The 14,246-nt window shown below is 57.3% G+C and overlaps 1 protein-coding gene across 3 annotated transcripts in view; it reads left to right on the top strand.

Moving 5' to 3' along the window:
- The first annotated feature begins 4,263 nt into the window (after positions 1-4,263).
- Mta1 (metastasis associated 1) overlaps positions 4,264-14,246 on the top strand; it is a 35,566-nt gene continuing 25,583 nt past the window's right edge. For all 3 annotated transcript variants that reach the window (XR_003302277.2, XM_077799665.1, XM_077799664.1), the window contains exon 1: positions 4,264-4,335. Coding sequence is in view for 2 of the 3 variants with exons in the window: in XM_077799665.1 (XP_077655791.1) it covers positions 4,308-4,335 (28 nt within the window). In the remaining variant the exon portion in view is untranslated. The remainder of the gene's footprint in view (positions 4,336-14,246) is intronic.

The following is a 14,246-nucleotide window of genomic DNA, read 5'->3' as shown; positions in this document are numbered from 1 at the left end:
TCTGGCTTTGAGTGGTGAGGACCCTGCTGAGACTCCCCACCTCTTCTGCCTGCCCTGCGGGGTCCATGCTGGCCAGAGTCTTGGTATTTTTAACCCACCCTGAGCCTGGTCACATTCTCTGTACTCTGATGCCTCCAGTGAGTTCACGACCAGAACCAGACCATTCAAGTTCCTTCTTTTGATTTGGGTCTTTTATTGGCTAGACTTAAGGTCAAGGTTGTGTATGTGTACTGGGGATTGAAATCGAGTGCTTTACCAATGAGCTATATCCCCAGCCATTTTCATTTGTCATTTTTTTTTTTTTAAGAGAGAGTGAGAGAGAGAGAGAATTTTTTTAATATTTATTTTTTTTTTAGTTCTCGGCGGACACAACATCTTTGTTGGTATGTGGTGCTGAGGATCGAACCCGGGTCGCACGCATGCCAGGCGAGCGCGCTACCGCTTGAGCCACATCCCCAGCCCCTCATTTGTCATTTTGAGACAGTATCTCACTAAGTCATTGAGGCCTCAAACTTGTGATTCTCCTGCCTCAGCCTCCCAAGTAGCTAGGATTACAATTGTGTGCCACTGAACATGGCTTTAAATTTTTAAAGAAAAAAATCGTTTCTTTTTTAGTACTGGGGATGGAACCCAAGGCCTTACACATGTTGGGCAAGTGCTCTACCACTGAGCTACATCTCTAGTCCTTTTTATTTTGGGACATGTCTTGCAAAATTGCCTGGGCTCATTTTGAATTTGTGGTCCTCCTGAGTAGCATTTCTCATATTGATGTCTATACTTGCATGAACAATTGGAGAAAGAATTCTTGTGTTCTACTTTATTTTCCTAATGACTATGTCTTCAAACTTTGAAAATGCTTCTGGGAAAAACAGAGGCAAATATGATTTTTTTGTCCTTGTTGGTGATACACTTTTCCTAGGGGAAGGGGGTTCCATTAATTGTTGAAGTTTAGTGACACTCTGATTTTCTGGAACATGCTGTGGCCTTTCCTGAGAAGGCTCTGCTGTTATTCCAAGGAGACTTTCTTTCAGGCTCTTTGAAACTCATCTACCTCCAGAACCCAGTGCCTTGTGCAGCCTCAGGAATCCTTCTGAGCATCGATCAGATAACAGAAGCAAAGGCCAAATCCCCCAGGCCCCAAAGGATCCTGCACAGGGATGTGTCCCTGCCAAGTGTCCTCTGGGCCCCTGCCCACCTGCATAGATTCTCCTTTGCTGACTCCTGAGTTGAAGAGTGCCCCTCTTTGTCCTGATCCTGAATCTGTACCCTCACCATTTTGTCTCAAAAACACTTATCACAAGACATTATATACCACGTGTCCCCAGCCTGCTGCTAGACTGTCAGCTCTCCAGGGCTGAGACTTTATGTCCTTACCCTCCAGCTTTGAGAGTGGTCGGCAGCTTAAAAGTATGTATTCAGAAAATAACAGCTGAGTCAGTTGCTTTAACTGCTTGACTTGCCCTGAAATGACCTGGAAATGTTATTCCCTTAGCAATCTGATGTTCTACCCTGACTGCTTCTGACTTACTCTACTGAGGTGTGATGTGAACCCTTCTTATGTTCCTTGGCTCTTAAATCTTCCTCGCATTGTGCTGTCTGGTCAGCAGATTTCTGGGCTCCTCTTTGTTGGACCTGGTTACTCATTAGGATCCTAATATGTAGAGCACTCCTGTGCTGGGTCCCCAACTTTCAGGTGCACTTTCTGCTCTGCCAGGCTTTCCACCTACCTGACCCTCCCTCCCTCTAGTGTTTCTGTTGAATTTCCTCACATGTCAGCAGGCCCCTTCCTGAGCCAGCATGCCTGCTCTCTGCACAAGTCACTCTCCTCGCTTGAATGTCTATTTGCTTTGCTACCAGATGTTTGTTTTTTGTTTTTTGTTTTTTTTTTTTTTTTAAAGAGAGAGTGAGAGAGGGAAGGGAGAGAGAGAGAGAGAGAGAGATAATTTTTAAAATATTTATTTATTTTCTCGTTCTCAGCACATACAACATCTTTGTTTGTATGTGGTGCTGAGGATCGAACCCGGGCCGCACGCATGCCAGGCAAGCGCGCTACCGCTTGAGCCACATCCCCAGCCCGCTACCAGATGTTTTAATTCTTTAGTCCTGAGATCTTCTGGCTGTCTCTGAGCTAGGTTGAGGGCAGGCAATTGTCCATTCACCTTTCATCTGGAGAGAGGAAGGCAGAGTGAGCTGGCCTGCAGCAGCTGGACCCTGTGCCTCTTCTGAGGCTTCCTAAGCATCATTCTGCTGTGTGAGGAGTGTGTCTTAGGCCTGGTGGGGCTGGTTTGGAATTCATTTGGGTACCTCCTGAGAAATGGGCCCTGAGCTCTGACGGCCATGTTTTTCTTGTCCACCCCCACACTAGGAGAGGGAAATCATATTCCTCAGCAGGCACCTGTAGGATGTGATTGTTTTATTGAAGCCTGTCCTGTTTGGGATGGAGGCAAATGCAGAGGTACGGAGTGTGATGTTTCCATGTTCTCTCCATGGCTGACAGCTGCTTAGGCATTGTTGGGTAATTCTAACTTTTTTGGTCTGTTATTCTGGAATTGGTAGAAGGAAATCTTATGCTATGGAAGAGTGTGAGGCGTAGGCCTGTGGGGAGGGAGGGAGACCCCCATTCCATCTTATCCTTTTTTGGAGACACAGCCTGTGGATCATCACCTGCCCTCTTGTACCTATACTTCTCTTTCACTCTGCACATCAATCGCCATCAAACACAAAAAGAAGCACCTTGGGGTCCTGAACCCCTCCACTCTCCCTGGGAGCCCTTCACAGCAAGCTCTGGTAGTTCCAACTCCATTCTTAGCACACAACTGTGGCAGAACCCCTCTTGGACCCTTCCTGGCTTTGGTCTCAGCACTCCTATTGGTTTCCCACCTAGACTCCCAGCATCATGCAGGGAGACTGTGTGTGCTGGGAGATTGCAGTGCACTGGCCTGGGCCACCTGCCCAAATCTTGCATGGTGGCCCAGGGCTCTCTTCTGAGAGACACTCTGTACTTCCCAGGGTGTCCCATAGGGTTGCCCTTCAAACTGAACATGGTCTCACTGCAGCCACAGACCTTCACTGTCCAGGTAACCTGGGCAGCACCACAGGGTTCCTTAGACCAACCTCCAGCCCCCAGATACCTGCCTCACCTCCCCGACATGGTTTGGAAGGAACCATGATTATTGTCATTTGGGACCACCTCCTGTCTTCAGCCCTTGGGGGTGGTATCTGGGCAATATACTCTCCTCAAGCTTTAGTAATGCTCAAAAATCAACACAGCTGAGAATTCTGAGATGAGCTGGAAAGTGTGAGCTGCCCCTCTACCTTCAGAGGAACTGCCCCTAGGCACTCTATCCTTGCTGGGGTTCAGCCTCATCTGGGGCCTGCAGCAGGGGGTCCTAGGCACAAGACCCTTCCTTCCTTTGGACTTTTCACCAGGCCACAGTTTGGGAAGGCCTCCCTAGCTCAGGAACATGCCCCTGGGGGGCCGGAAAAGTTACTGAAGTCCAGAGATGGCCTTAGGGGCTGGAACATGAACAGCAGGACACAAACCCCCTGATATTGGGTGGCAGAGTTAGCCCTGGGAGGAAAGTGCCGGGGTCAGGCTGGACTGCTGTGCTCCAGGATAGGTGGGCCACTCAGGGAGGGGGTTGGGAATGCCTGGAGGGCTAAAGTACCGAGAGGATCCCTGGGGGGCTGCCTCAGAGGGCCTGGGTAAGATCCACCTGGGGCTACAAGAAGGGCTCAGGCATGGAGGCCCCAGGGTGCTCCACCTAGGGATGTGGAAAGGGCCCATCAGGACAGGGGCGTGCGGAAGGGCCATCCGGGGACGCCAAGAGGCCGGCTGGGCAGGGGCGCGCGCGACAGCCACCTGGAGATGTTCAGGGGGCCCGCAGGGCAGAAGGCGCCGCGGGAGGGCCACCCGGGCCGCCGAGGGGCCGCCGGGCAGGGGCGCGCGGCCGGCCGCCGGGCTGCGGAGAGGCCAGGCGGGCAGGGGCGCGCGGGCCGGCGCGGCGCGGGGTCGGATAACGGCCCGCGCGGTGGGCGGCGGCGCCCGAGGCCCCTCCCCGCCGCCCGCGGCCGCTCCTCCTCTTCCTCTCCCGCCCGCGCCGCGGCCCTCCCGTCCCTGCGCGGCCTCGGCGGCCTCGGAGGCGGCGGCGGCGGCGGCGGCGGAGCAGCGCGGCCCCTTTAAACGCCCGCCGGCGGCCCCCGCGCCCGCCCCCGCCCCGGCCCCGGCCCCGGCCCCGGCCCGCGCCCGCCCGGCCGCCCGCGCCCCGCGCCCGCCCGCCCGCGGCCCCGCCGCCGCCGGCCCGGACATGGCCGCCAACATGTACAGGGTCGGAGGTAAGGCCCCGCCGCGGCCTCCATGCGCGCGGCCGCCGCCCCTCCCCCGCCGCCCGCCGCCCGCCGCCGGCCCCCGCCTGGCTCGCCCCAAAATGGCCCCGTCCGCGGGCCGGTCCGGCCGGGCGCCGCGGTGGCGAACCGGGCGGGCAGCGGGCCGTGCCCACCTGTTGGGGGCCGGGCGGCCCTCGGGGCCGGCGCTGGAGACCAGGAGCTTCCCGGGGGTCGGTGGGCCCGAGGCTGCGGCCGGCTGCAGCCGCCGAGCCGGAGCACGTGGCCTCAGAGGCGCTGGCCGCCCTCCTGGGAGCAGGAGTTTGGGGGTCTGGGGTGTGTGGGGTTTCCGAGGGGCCGCGCAGCGCTGGCTCCTGCTGCTGGGACCCCGAGCCCCGCTGAAGCGGGCCGCGTTCCTGCCCAGAGCCCTCTGCACCGAAGCCCAGGAGCTTTCCCCAGCGGGGCTCTCTAGGGGGCTGGCCATCGGCAGGGAGCCATCATCCCAAGTACCCTCTGAGTCACCCCAAACTCTACTCGGTCTCCTGCTCGCCCCATTCCAACAGGAAGGCATTTTGCAAGCCTTGGGGAGAGGTAGGAGGTCTCCACTGGGCTGAGGCCTTGGGGTCTTCCTCCTGGGGCCAGTTTCCCTGCTGCCTGGGCCCCAGGAAGCCTCTGGCTTGGGGCCTCACTCTGGCGGGTGTGTGGGGGTGTGTTCTTGGGTGCTGAGTGGAGCCCTGGGCTTGTCCACAGCTGGTGCTCCCACAGGAAAGAGGCAGTGGCCTTGCACACAGTTGGCCCTGCTGACACTCCATCTATTCCACGGTACCTATCCCTGTCTGGACTCAGACCCCTCCCTTGGTCACCAGGCAGTGGGATTGTGCCTCCCCAGGCCTCTGCCCCTTCCCCACCTGCATGGTGGTTTCCACCTGTGTCACAGCTGGGACAGCAAGGAGGTACCATGTTCCCCTCCATCTGCCTGATCCCTGAGTACTCAGGGTGCTCCATTTCCACTGTGTCCACTGAGTGCAGTCCACCCAGGCCTACTCTGGCTTTGGGCACAGCAGCCAAGCACTGTCCCCTACCCTGGATGAGTGTCCAACCTCAGTAGGAGCTGTCCTCCCCTCCCCAGGAATGTCAGCCTACCTGTCTCTTGTCCTCACACCTTTGCTTCTTGCCAGGTCCTGAGTGGACACAGATAGGTCAGGTCATCTCTACATGGTGCTACCTGGGCCCTGTGAGGGAGTGGGCAGGAGTGCCTCACCACTGAGGCCCCAGCTTTCCTTCCTGTGCAGTAGCATCCAGCTCTGCCTGGCTTCTGGTGGTCCTGTAGCTTGATGCGTCCCCTTGGACCGTGTTTTGTAATGCAGACCCTTTCCCGCCTGAGATGAGGCCCCTGGGGGGTTCTCACCCAAGTCTTGCCTCTAGTCCCCCCATCTGGAAGGTTCTCCCTCATCTGTGAAGGGCCCCTATTGTTCTGGCCCCCATCCCTCTGAGTTCACAGTTCTTGCTGTGGTCTCAGCATCATGCGTGGTAAGGAGAAGAGTGGCTGACGGCAGAGGCACTGCTCCTGGACCGGGCCTACAGGAGGAGATGGGGTGGAGGCAGCGCCAGACTACCAGCCCTTGGCTGGGAGATGCTCGTGCCTGGGGGCACCAGCAGGGCCCTCCGCCCCTGCCCACCACTGCTCGGAGCTTTCCCTGCCCCTACTCAGGCTGGGGGAGGGAGCCTGGACTCTGGCTCAGGCCCCTGTAGCTGCGGGCCTGCTTGGTGCTCAGGCTGGCCTGCCTGTGATTTGGGTTTGGGCCTTTGCCTCCATTTCCTCCTGGTATGAGAGGATCTGTCTCTTTGTCCTTCGGTGCCTTGTGGTGGTTCCCCTGGGGAGTGCCTGGCACCCATGTGGACATAATGTGACTGCCCAAAGCCAGGTCCTGTCTTGCCACATTCCCAGAAGTGAGACTTCTTGGGTCCTTGAACAGGTTTTGGAGTCTGTTACGGGACCCTATCTGGCCTGTCTGTGAGTCTGGCCCTGGCCCGTCTGGAACCTCACTGGCCAGCCTTTCTCAGCCAGGAGTCCATTCTGAGCCTGGGGTCCCATGGACTGAGGACTGGACCTGAGCCATGCTGCCTGGCAAAGGCCATCTTGTTTCCTGTTTCTATACTGAGGAGCAGGGAAAGGTCAGGATCGCTGTCCCTCTGTGGGACACTCTGCTGCCTGGCATGGACCATGGCCCTGGCTGTGCTGCCAGATGTGCTGTGCCGTCCACTGTGGGAGCTGCCCAGCCTCTGGGGCCTGCCATGAGGCTGTGCTCAGCAGGCATGTCTGTGGGCTCCCCTTCCACTTGTTGGCCCCTGTAGAGGCAATCACATGGACCCCAGGTTTCTGGACAGGACCCCTGGTACCCCCCCTGGGTGTCAGCGGGGCCTTGCCCTGTGCTGCTTGCTGGGTGCCTGAGTCCTCCTAGTGGGGAGGAAGCTGCATCCCCCATCCCTGAGCTAGGCCTCAGTTGCGTCCATTGCTGCCTGGGCTTTGGCCTTCTGGGCAGCCTGCTGTGGCCTAGGGGAGCAGCTGGCAGGGACCAAGTCAGGGACGGGGCTTGCCCTGGGTCTTCTCTTGTGGACCTCCATGTCGAGGGGCCTGTGTAGGTGCAGCAACCATGCCCTACTGTAAGTGTATCTCAGGTGTCACATGGGTCATTCTAGCTGGCAGGCAGCTCTGGATGTCCTGCCTTCTACCTGGTGGGCAGTCTGACCCCTGCCAGGGTGGGCTGGGCAGGGTGGATATGTGGCAGCCACAGCTGCATGCCAGCTGACTGCTGGATGAAGTGGTCAGCCTGGGAAGGGATGTGGCCTGTTTCTTCCCTGGGAAGTGGCTGGCATGACAGAGGCCTTCTGTTGGCGCCTGTGGCCATCAGGTTGCAGGACCTCTGCTCCTGAGGCTGCCTCTCCTGAGAAGCCAGGCTCCCTGGGGAGCTGCATGTGTTTCTTTCCTCTGTATAACTCAGAACCTGGGTGGGGCCTCAGGGCTGAAGAGCCTGCCCCCAGGTGCCCCCAGCCCCTGCACCTCCAGCTGCTTCTGTCCAGGTTTTTCTCCTTGAAGGGCTGTTACTGTCTTCTCTGGAGTTTTTTCTTTGATTACAAGAAGTTAACACCCAGTCTTTGTGGATGGCTTTTTGATTTTTGTTTTACTGCTCTTGTAGAAGGTGACAGGAAACCAACAACCTGTGGGCTTTGCGTGCTTCAGACTGGCCCGTCCCGCTGAGTGTTCTCAGGGCAGTTTTACCAGCCTGAGCCTGACCTCCTGCTTCTGCTCCCTGAGTTTTCCATTTGTGGTGTTAGATATTTATCACATTGTCAGAAACACTTCTTTTGTTTTTTTGGTTCATTGTTTTTATTTTTTCTGTTGTGGTGCTGGGAATGGGACCCAGGGCCTTGTGCATGCCAGCAGCCACCCCCAGCTCTGGTGTCTTTTATGTTTTAAACTTTTGACTAATATGTTTCCAGGGATTAGAATTCCAGACTCCTGAAGGGCAGTGCCTGTGCCCTGGGCCTACGGGGCCACTCCACATCCTGATGTCTGGGGTCCTCCTAGCACATGGCTGCTGTGGGGGCAGAAGAGGCCCTTGGGTCCTGCCATCTTCTCCCCTGATAGTGTAGGCCACAGGGCAGGGGTCCCAGAGTCCAGCCACAGGCTGGGGCCCTAGATTGTCCTTGGAGAGGGTGGAGGCAGAGTGTCTGGACAGTAGCCCTTTACTCCCAGCCTGTGGGGAGGCCTCTGGGGTCTTACCGGTCAGGTATGGTTCGAAGCCCCCAAGAGTCCTGCCCTGGGCCGCCTCACCTGCTGACCACTCCTGGCCTGGTGGGAGTAGCCCTGGGGTCTTCTTTTGGGCCTCCTAATTGTTTTGAGAGAAATTTGGCCTAGCAGAATTTAACATTTAACAAAAGGATGCGGTGGCTTAGGGAAGGTGGAGCAAGTGGTTCAGAGACAGCTGTCACGCCTGAAGCCGGGCCTGCTGCTGCTCCACCCCCATATAGGCTTTTGGGGGTGCAGGCTCCCGGGCACCTATCTGCAGTGGCCCCCAAGGTCACCCCACTGGCTGGATGTCATGGCATTACTCACCAGGGAGGGGCTGGACCCCTCCTCTGTGCATTGCCTCCAGCTGAACTCGGTGCTCCTGACAGGGTTTCAGATAGGACCTGCTCTGGACTCTTGCTTCCGTTCCCCAAGAGCTACCTGTCCTGGGGCCTCTGACTTGGCCCAGCCCAGGCCCTGCCTGGTACCCCAGCATCCTTCTCTTAGGGATTGAAGATTTCAGAAAACTCCTTTCCTTGCTGCCCGTGTGAGTGACACCGACAGAGGCTCTCCGTGCAGCCACAGAGCTGTCTGTGGGACCCCTGCCAGCTGTGTACAGCAGACAGTGCTGGGCTGCTTCCACACTGCTGCACTAGGGGGCCTGGGGAGGGCTGTGGCCAGGTGAGGCCCCCAACTTTCTTTCTGGGCTGGCCTTTGGCACGGAGTTCTAGTGCCTGTGTGCTCTGCTTGCTAGTGTCCAAGGCTCCCTGGTACCCCTGGAGGCCCCACCACAATGGGGGCTTTTCACGCCCACGGGATGCTGCTCAGTCCTGGGTCTGATGTGTCAGGGCAATGTCCTGCACAGGGGCCCCCCTCCTTGCCTGTGGCTGGGGTCCGGGCAGCCCCTCTCTGGCCCTCCCTCTTGTTCCTGCTGTGCAGCTGATGGCCTGCTGGGGAGATGAGTCTCCAAGGAACAGATCTGATCTGCTCACGTCCCTGCTTAGAAGCGCTTAGCAGCCTCCACTGTGGGGGTGAGATCGCCTGTAATCTGGCCTCGTGCCTTTGGGCCCTGCTGTTGCTGGTGATGAGAGGCAGCTCTGCCAGGGGATCCTGGTCGGCTGCTCTCAGGAACAAGGCCTAAGTGGCACCCTGAGCCTGGTGCTGCCCACTGGGCCTTCCCTACATGGCTCTGAGGTGTGCAGTGGGTGGGTATGCTCATACCCAGCAGGGCCCCTGGAGCTCAGTGCAGAGATGCCCAGTGGCCCCCAGGGTCCTTGTGAGGGTTCCTGCTGTGACTGGGCTGGGAGGGGTTTGCAGGCCAAGGTCCTTGCACAACTTCTAGCAGCTTAGCAAGACCCTGTCTCAGAATAGAAAAAAATAAAACAAAAAGGGCTAGGGATATGACTCAGTGGAAATGTGCCCTGCGTTTAATCCCAAGTGCCAAAAAAAACACAGGAGTGAGAGGGCAGCCACTGTCCTGAAGACCTGAGGAGACACTGGCATGGTGGGTATGCTCCTGATGGAGATGACACTCACTTGCAGGTGAGGCTCAGGGGCTGTCCGAGCGGTCAGCGTTGGGATCCTGTACTGTTGCCCCTGGAGGCCTTCAGGGAGATCAGGGTGCTTCCTGCAGCTCTCCTGGGGAGGAACTGTTCTCCCCTTCAGCAGATGTGCTTAGGACACTTACACAGCCTGTGCCTGACCCTGCAGCCCCGGGCAGCACCTGCTGAGCACAGAGTTCAAGGCCCTCTGTTGGCCATGTGCCCTGCAGTCAGAGTGGGTCTCTGTTTCCTCTTGGACTTAACTTCCATTCTTTACCTGTGACCCCAGGTGGGCTCCGTGCCCTCCTCTCTCCTCAGTCCTGTCACCCCAGGACTGTCTGCATTGTTGGCATGGCTGTGAAGGTGCTTGCCAGTAGGTAAGTTGTAAGGCTCCTGCTTAGATGTTTGAGGTGCCATCTTCCCTGTGGGTCCCGTGAACTGGTTCTTCCCAGTCTGCTCAGTGCTCTGTTTGTGCCATCTTGGGACTTTGTTCCGAGTGGCCCTGTGTGCAGGGTTGCGGCTCTGTGGTGTTGGTGAGTGTTAGCAGTGTTCAAGGCCCTCTGTTGGCCATGCGCCCTGCAGTCAGGGTGGGTCTTTGTCTCTTCTTGGACTTCTTCCCTCCTGCGTCTTGTGTGTGCTCCTGAGCCAGGGTAGGGTGAAGGGTCTGTTTTTGCATCAACATCCAAGCCATGACCTGCAGGTGGTCTGCTGCACTTCCTGGGTGTGAGGGGTGGTACTGTCGTTTGTGTTTGGTATCTGGGAACAAGGATGCTATTAGACAAAGATGGGTGAGTTGCCTCATGACAGTGGACCTGGAGGCTTGCAGGGCTACGCCTGTCTCCTGGGGAACAGCAGGTCTGTGTCTGTAAATTAGCCTCATCGTGGCCTGGTAGACCAGAACTGGGTCTTGTGTATGCTTTTAGTTTGAAGGCTGGTGCCCTGTGATGTGCTTTGCCACAGCCCTCTCATGCGTGCACACCCCTTCCCTACCCCTGTGCTGAGATGGGGTATTGTGGCTGCGCTGTGTTGCCTGGACTGGCCCAGAGCTCCTGGGCTTGACTGATCCCACCTCAGCCTTCTGGGTAACTGGGACGAAGGTGCATGCCACCACTCCCAGCCCTGGTCTGCAGTTTTTGACGGGTGCACACATCTTGGTAATGCCACAGACCTTCACACCATTTCTGCGACCCCACACGTTTCCCTGGTACCATTGGCTGACAGCTCACCCCATCCTGTAACCCCTCCTCTGTGCTCTGATCCTGAGGCTATGCCTCACACTGTCCTGCAGATGGCGCTACCCTTTGAGCTGCTTCCACACAGCATCTGCAGGTGAGAATCACCTGTTTGCCGTGGTCGACTTCCTCTTCTCCATTTCTGTTGTGCGTGGGTTTACCTGTATCAGTCCATGGACATTTTGGTGATTTCCAGTCTTCCAGTCTGTGGCAGTTCCAAGTGTGGCTGCTCTGAACGTCCGTGCCTGGAGTTTTGCATGGATGCGGGCTCTTCTGCTGGGTGAGTGTGCCGCCTGGGTCAGGGCTGAGTGGCAACTGAAGGACCCCAGAGCTGACAGGTCACCCTGTTCCAGCCACAGTGTTCTGCTGGCTCGAATTTGGGGTCAACAGAGGCTTCCTGGCCCGATCCTGTCCACACCTGCTTTGCATGGTGTGCAAAGCTGCGAGCACGTCCAGGTGGAGTTCTGGTCTGCATTTCCCTGATGGCAGGTGACACTCAACATCTCTGTGTTTGACGTCCACGTACCTTTGTGTGGTTTTTTGAACTGGATTATTATTCTAAGTGTTGTGAGAATTTTTTGTTATTTTTGTATTTTTGTGGTGCTGGGGATTGAACCGGGCCTCCTCCAGGTTGGCAAACACTTCACCTGAGCTGCACCCCAGCCCCTGAGAGTATGTTTTATATTCTAGGCTTTAGTACTTATTCAGTGGACTGAAATTGCACATGTTGTACAACTAAGAAGCCTGATTAACCTAAGGTCACAGAGACTTTATTGTTCTACTGTAGAATTTCCTGGTTTCAAGTTTTGCTTTTTAGTTTATTATCCGTTTCAAGGTAGCTTCTGCGTGAGGGTAAGGTAAGGGTCTGTTTTTGCATGCAAGTGTCCTTTCTCCCATTGCCATAGGTTGGGTCGTGGTCCTCCCAGCATGCTGGCGCTGGCTGCAGATTCTGCCGTCCGCCCTCTGCCTCGACTTGTGCGATGTACCTGCTCTGCTGCCGCAGCCTCCCAAGGCTTGGAGTTGGTGTGCTCTTCCTTTCAGAATATGGTGAACCGCTCTCCTTTCTTGACCTTCCCTTAGGAAGGTAAAATTGGCTTGTCGATTTCCACAGAAATGAAAGCAAGTAAACCAGTGGGGTTGTGTTGGTTGGTGCTGCAGCTGTGTCCAGGGAGGTGGCCACCTCGGATGTGCTGAGCCGCAGCAGGGGCAGACTGTGCCCTGTGTGTGCTCCCAAGCTGAGAATGGCTTGTTCGCGTTTAAGTGGTTGAGAAAAAATAAGAGAATACTCATGACATGTGCAGATCACGTGAAGTTCACATTCCAGTGCCCATAAATGAGGTTTCATTGGAGCACGGCCATGCTCATGGCCGCACGAGAGCCTGTGGCTCTCCTGAGCCATAGCTGGCAGCTCGGCCCACAAAGCTTCAGCTCTGGTCAGCAGCCAGTGGGGCTCCCCTGCCTGCAGCCAGTTTTCCAGGGGACACCAAGTGGGGCTCCTGCAGTTAAACCAGGTTCTGGCACCGTTTACCTGGAGACCCGCAGGTCGAGGGCTGGGCCCTACCAGGTGGCTTGTGACCTGTAGCCCTGGTGCGGCTCCCAGAGCTGGGGACTCTCGCTGTTGGGCGGGTTACTGTGAAGTCATCACCCGCTTTCAGAAGAGGCTATAGGAAGGGTGCAGGTCCCCTGCCTCGGGCACGCCACCCTCCTGACACCTCCTGATTCAGTGACAGGAGTTTCCCCAACCCAGACCCTTGGGTCTCTCCGGAGGCTGTAGCGTGCAGGCAGGATCCAGTGCACTGGCCATGGGTGGCCCCTCAGCCTTCAGCCCCTCTCCCCTCCCTGGGGCTGGGGGCAGGTGGGTGGAGTCCTGACCCTGAGATCTGACCCCGCCAAGGCCCCAGGCACACCTCCCTGGCGCACTGTGCCAGCCTCCCATCACTAGCAGATACCTGGCAGATCACATAGACAAAGGTCTGTTGTGGCTTCTGCTTCCAGTCTCAGCCCATGGCTGCTGGACCTGGTTGCCTTTGGTCTTGAGGTGACACAGTTTCTCAAGAGCAGGTGGTAGAGCAGAACCCACTCGCCTCGGGGTGACTGGGAGTGGTGGTGAGGAAGAGACCGGGTCCCACCCTCCTCTTGGCAGGCCTGCCCCACTGGCCCACCTCCCGGAGGTCCCACCACCTCCCAGCCCCAAGCTGCAGTGCACTTGGGAGGTTGCGAAGGCTCGAGGAGCTGAGTGCCACAAGCTGGGGACAGGGATAATGCTGGGCTGGAGCCCAGGGCCCTGTGGGCACCAGGCAAGCTCCACCACTGAGTCATGTCCCCAGCCCCCTTTTTCATTTTTATTTTGAGACGGGGTCCTGCTGAGCTTCCCAGGCAGAGCTTGAGTTGGTGATCCTTCCTCAGCCTCCCGAGTGCCACCGTGGCTGGCTGTTGCCCAGTCTGTCATAGCACCACCACGGCATCACTGTGCCCAGCTGCTCAAGGGCATGCCGGCCCAGCTGTGGCTCAGCATGTCCAGTGCACCTGGGTTGTATGCTGACACCTAGCTGCGGTGGCGAGAAGGCTGGGTGCAGAACCCTGGTTGTAGGCTGCAGTGGCCTGTGTGTCGTTGGTTGTCCCTCTGATGGCAGAGCCTCCCGTCACCTGAGGACGCGGTTGCTGTGCGGAGGATACGGTATCTTGACAGTACAGTCCCAACTAGAAAAAGGAGAAGGCTTAAGGCAGAGCATTGAAGCTTCAGAAGAAGAAAATGAAGGTGTAATGGAGTCCAGGGTGCTCGTTTGCTGGCAGAGCAGTTGCTGAAGGGGCTGTGCGGAAGAGCTGGCTTCTGTACGTCTGGGCCAGTACCTGGTTGCTCTGAGCATGCATCGCCAGGAGCAGCTGCCCCAGGAGGGGTGGCGCGGGCTACTAATGGGGCCACAGGCCCTGCTGGTGCTGCCTGCCTGTTGATTGAAGGGTCCACGTGCGATCGGGAGCTTCTGGAATGGTCCACATGTCTGTGCTCACTCAGCCGGCCTCGGTGGACCTGCTTGGGTGACGGGTGACAGGTGATGGTACTGGAACTTGCTGAACAGAAGGGCCGGTTGCATGCCTGCAAAGTGTGGGGTGCCTGTGGCCTGCGGTTTTTGCCTGTCAGCGGGCACTTTATGGAACACTGAGTCTGGCGTGTCAGTGCTGTGGACTTCTGTCAGGTAAGAGCTGGGTGTCCTGCTGTGTCTGCCCTTCCGTGCGGTGGCACCTGGTGTCTCATGCTCCAGTGTGGATGGCTTCCAGAGGCGGGTGTTTGGCACCACTATTGTCAGAGCCCAGTAGCTTTGGGAATCGGTGTTTGCTGGGCGCTCGGCAGTGTCCTTTGTG

Source organism: Urocitellus parryii, chromosome 6 (assembly GCF_045843805.1).
Source record: "Urocitellus parryii isolate mUroPar1 chromosome 6, mUroPar1.hap1, whole genome shotgun sequence".
NCBI classification, from domain to species: Eukaryota; Metazoa; Chordata; class Mammalia; order Rodentia; family Sciuridae; genus Urocitellus; species Urocitellus parryii.
Note: the sequence above shows the minus strand (reverse complement) of the source record. Positions and strands in the feature narration are given on the sequence as shown.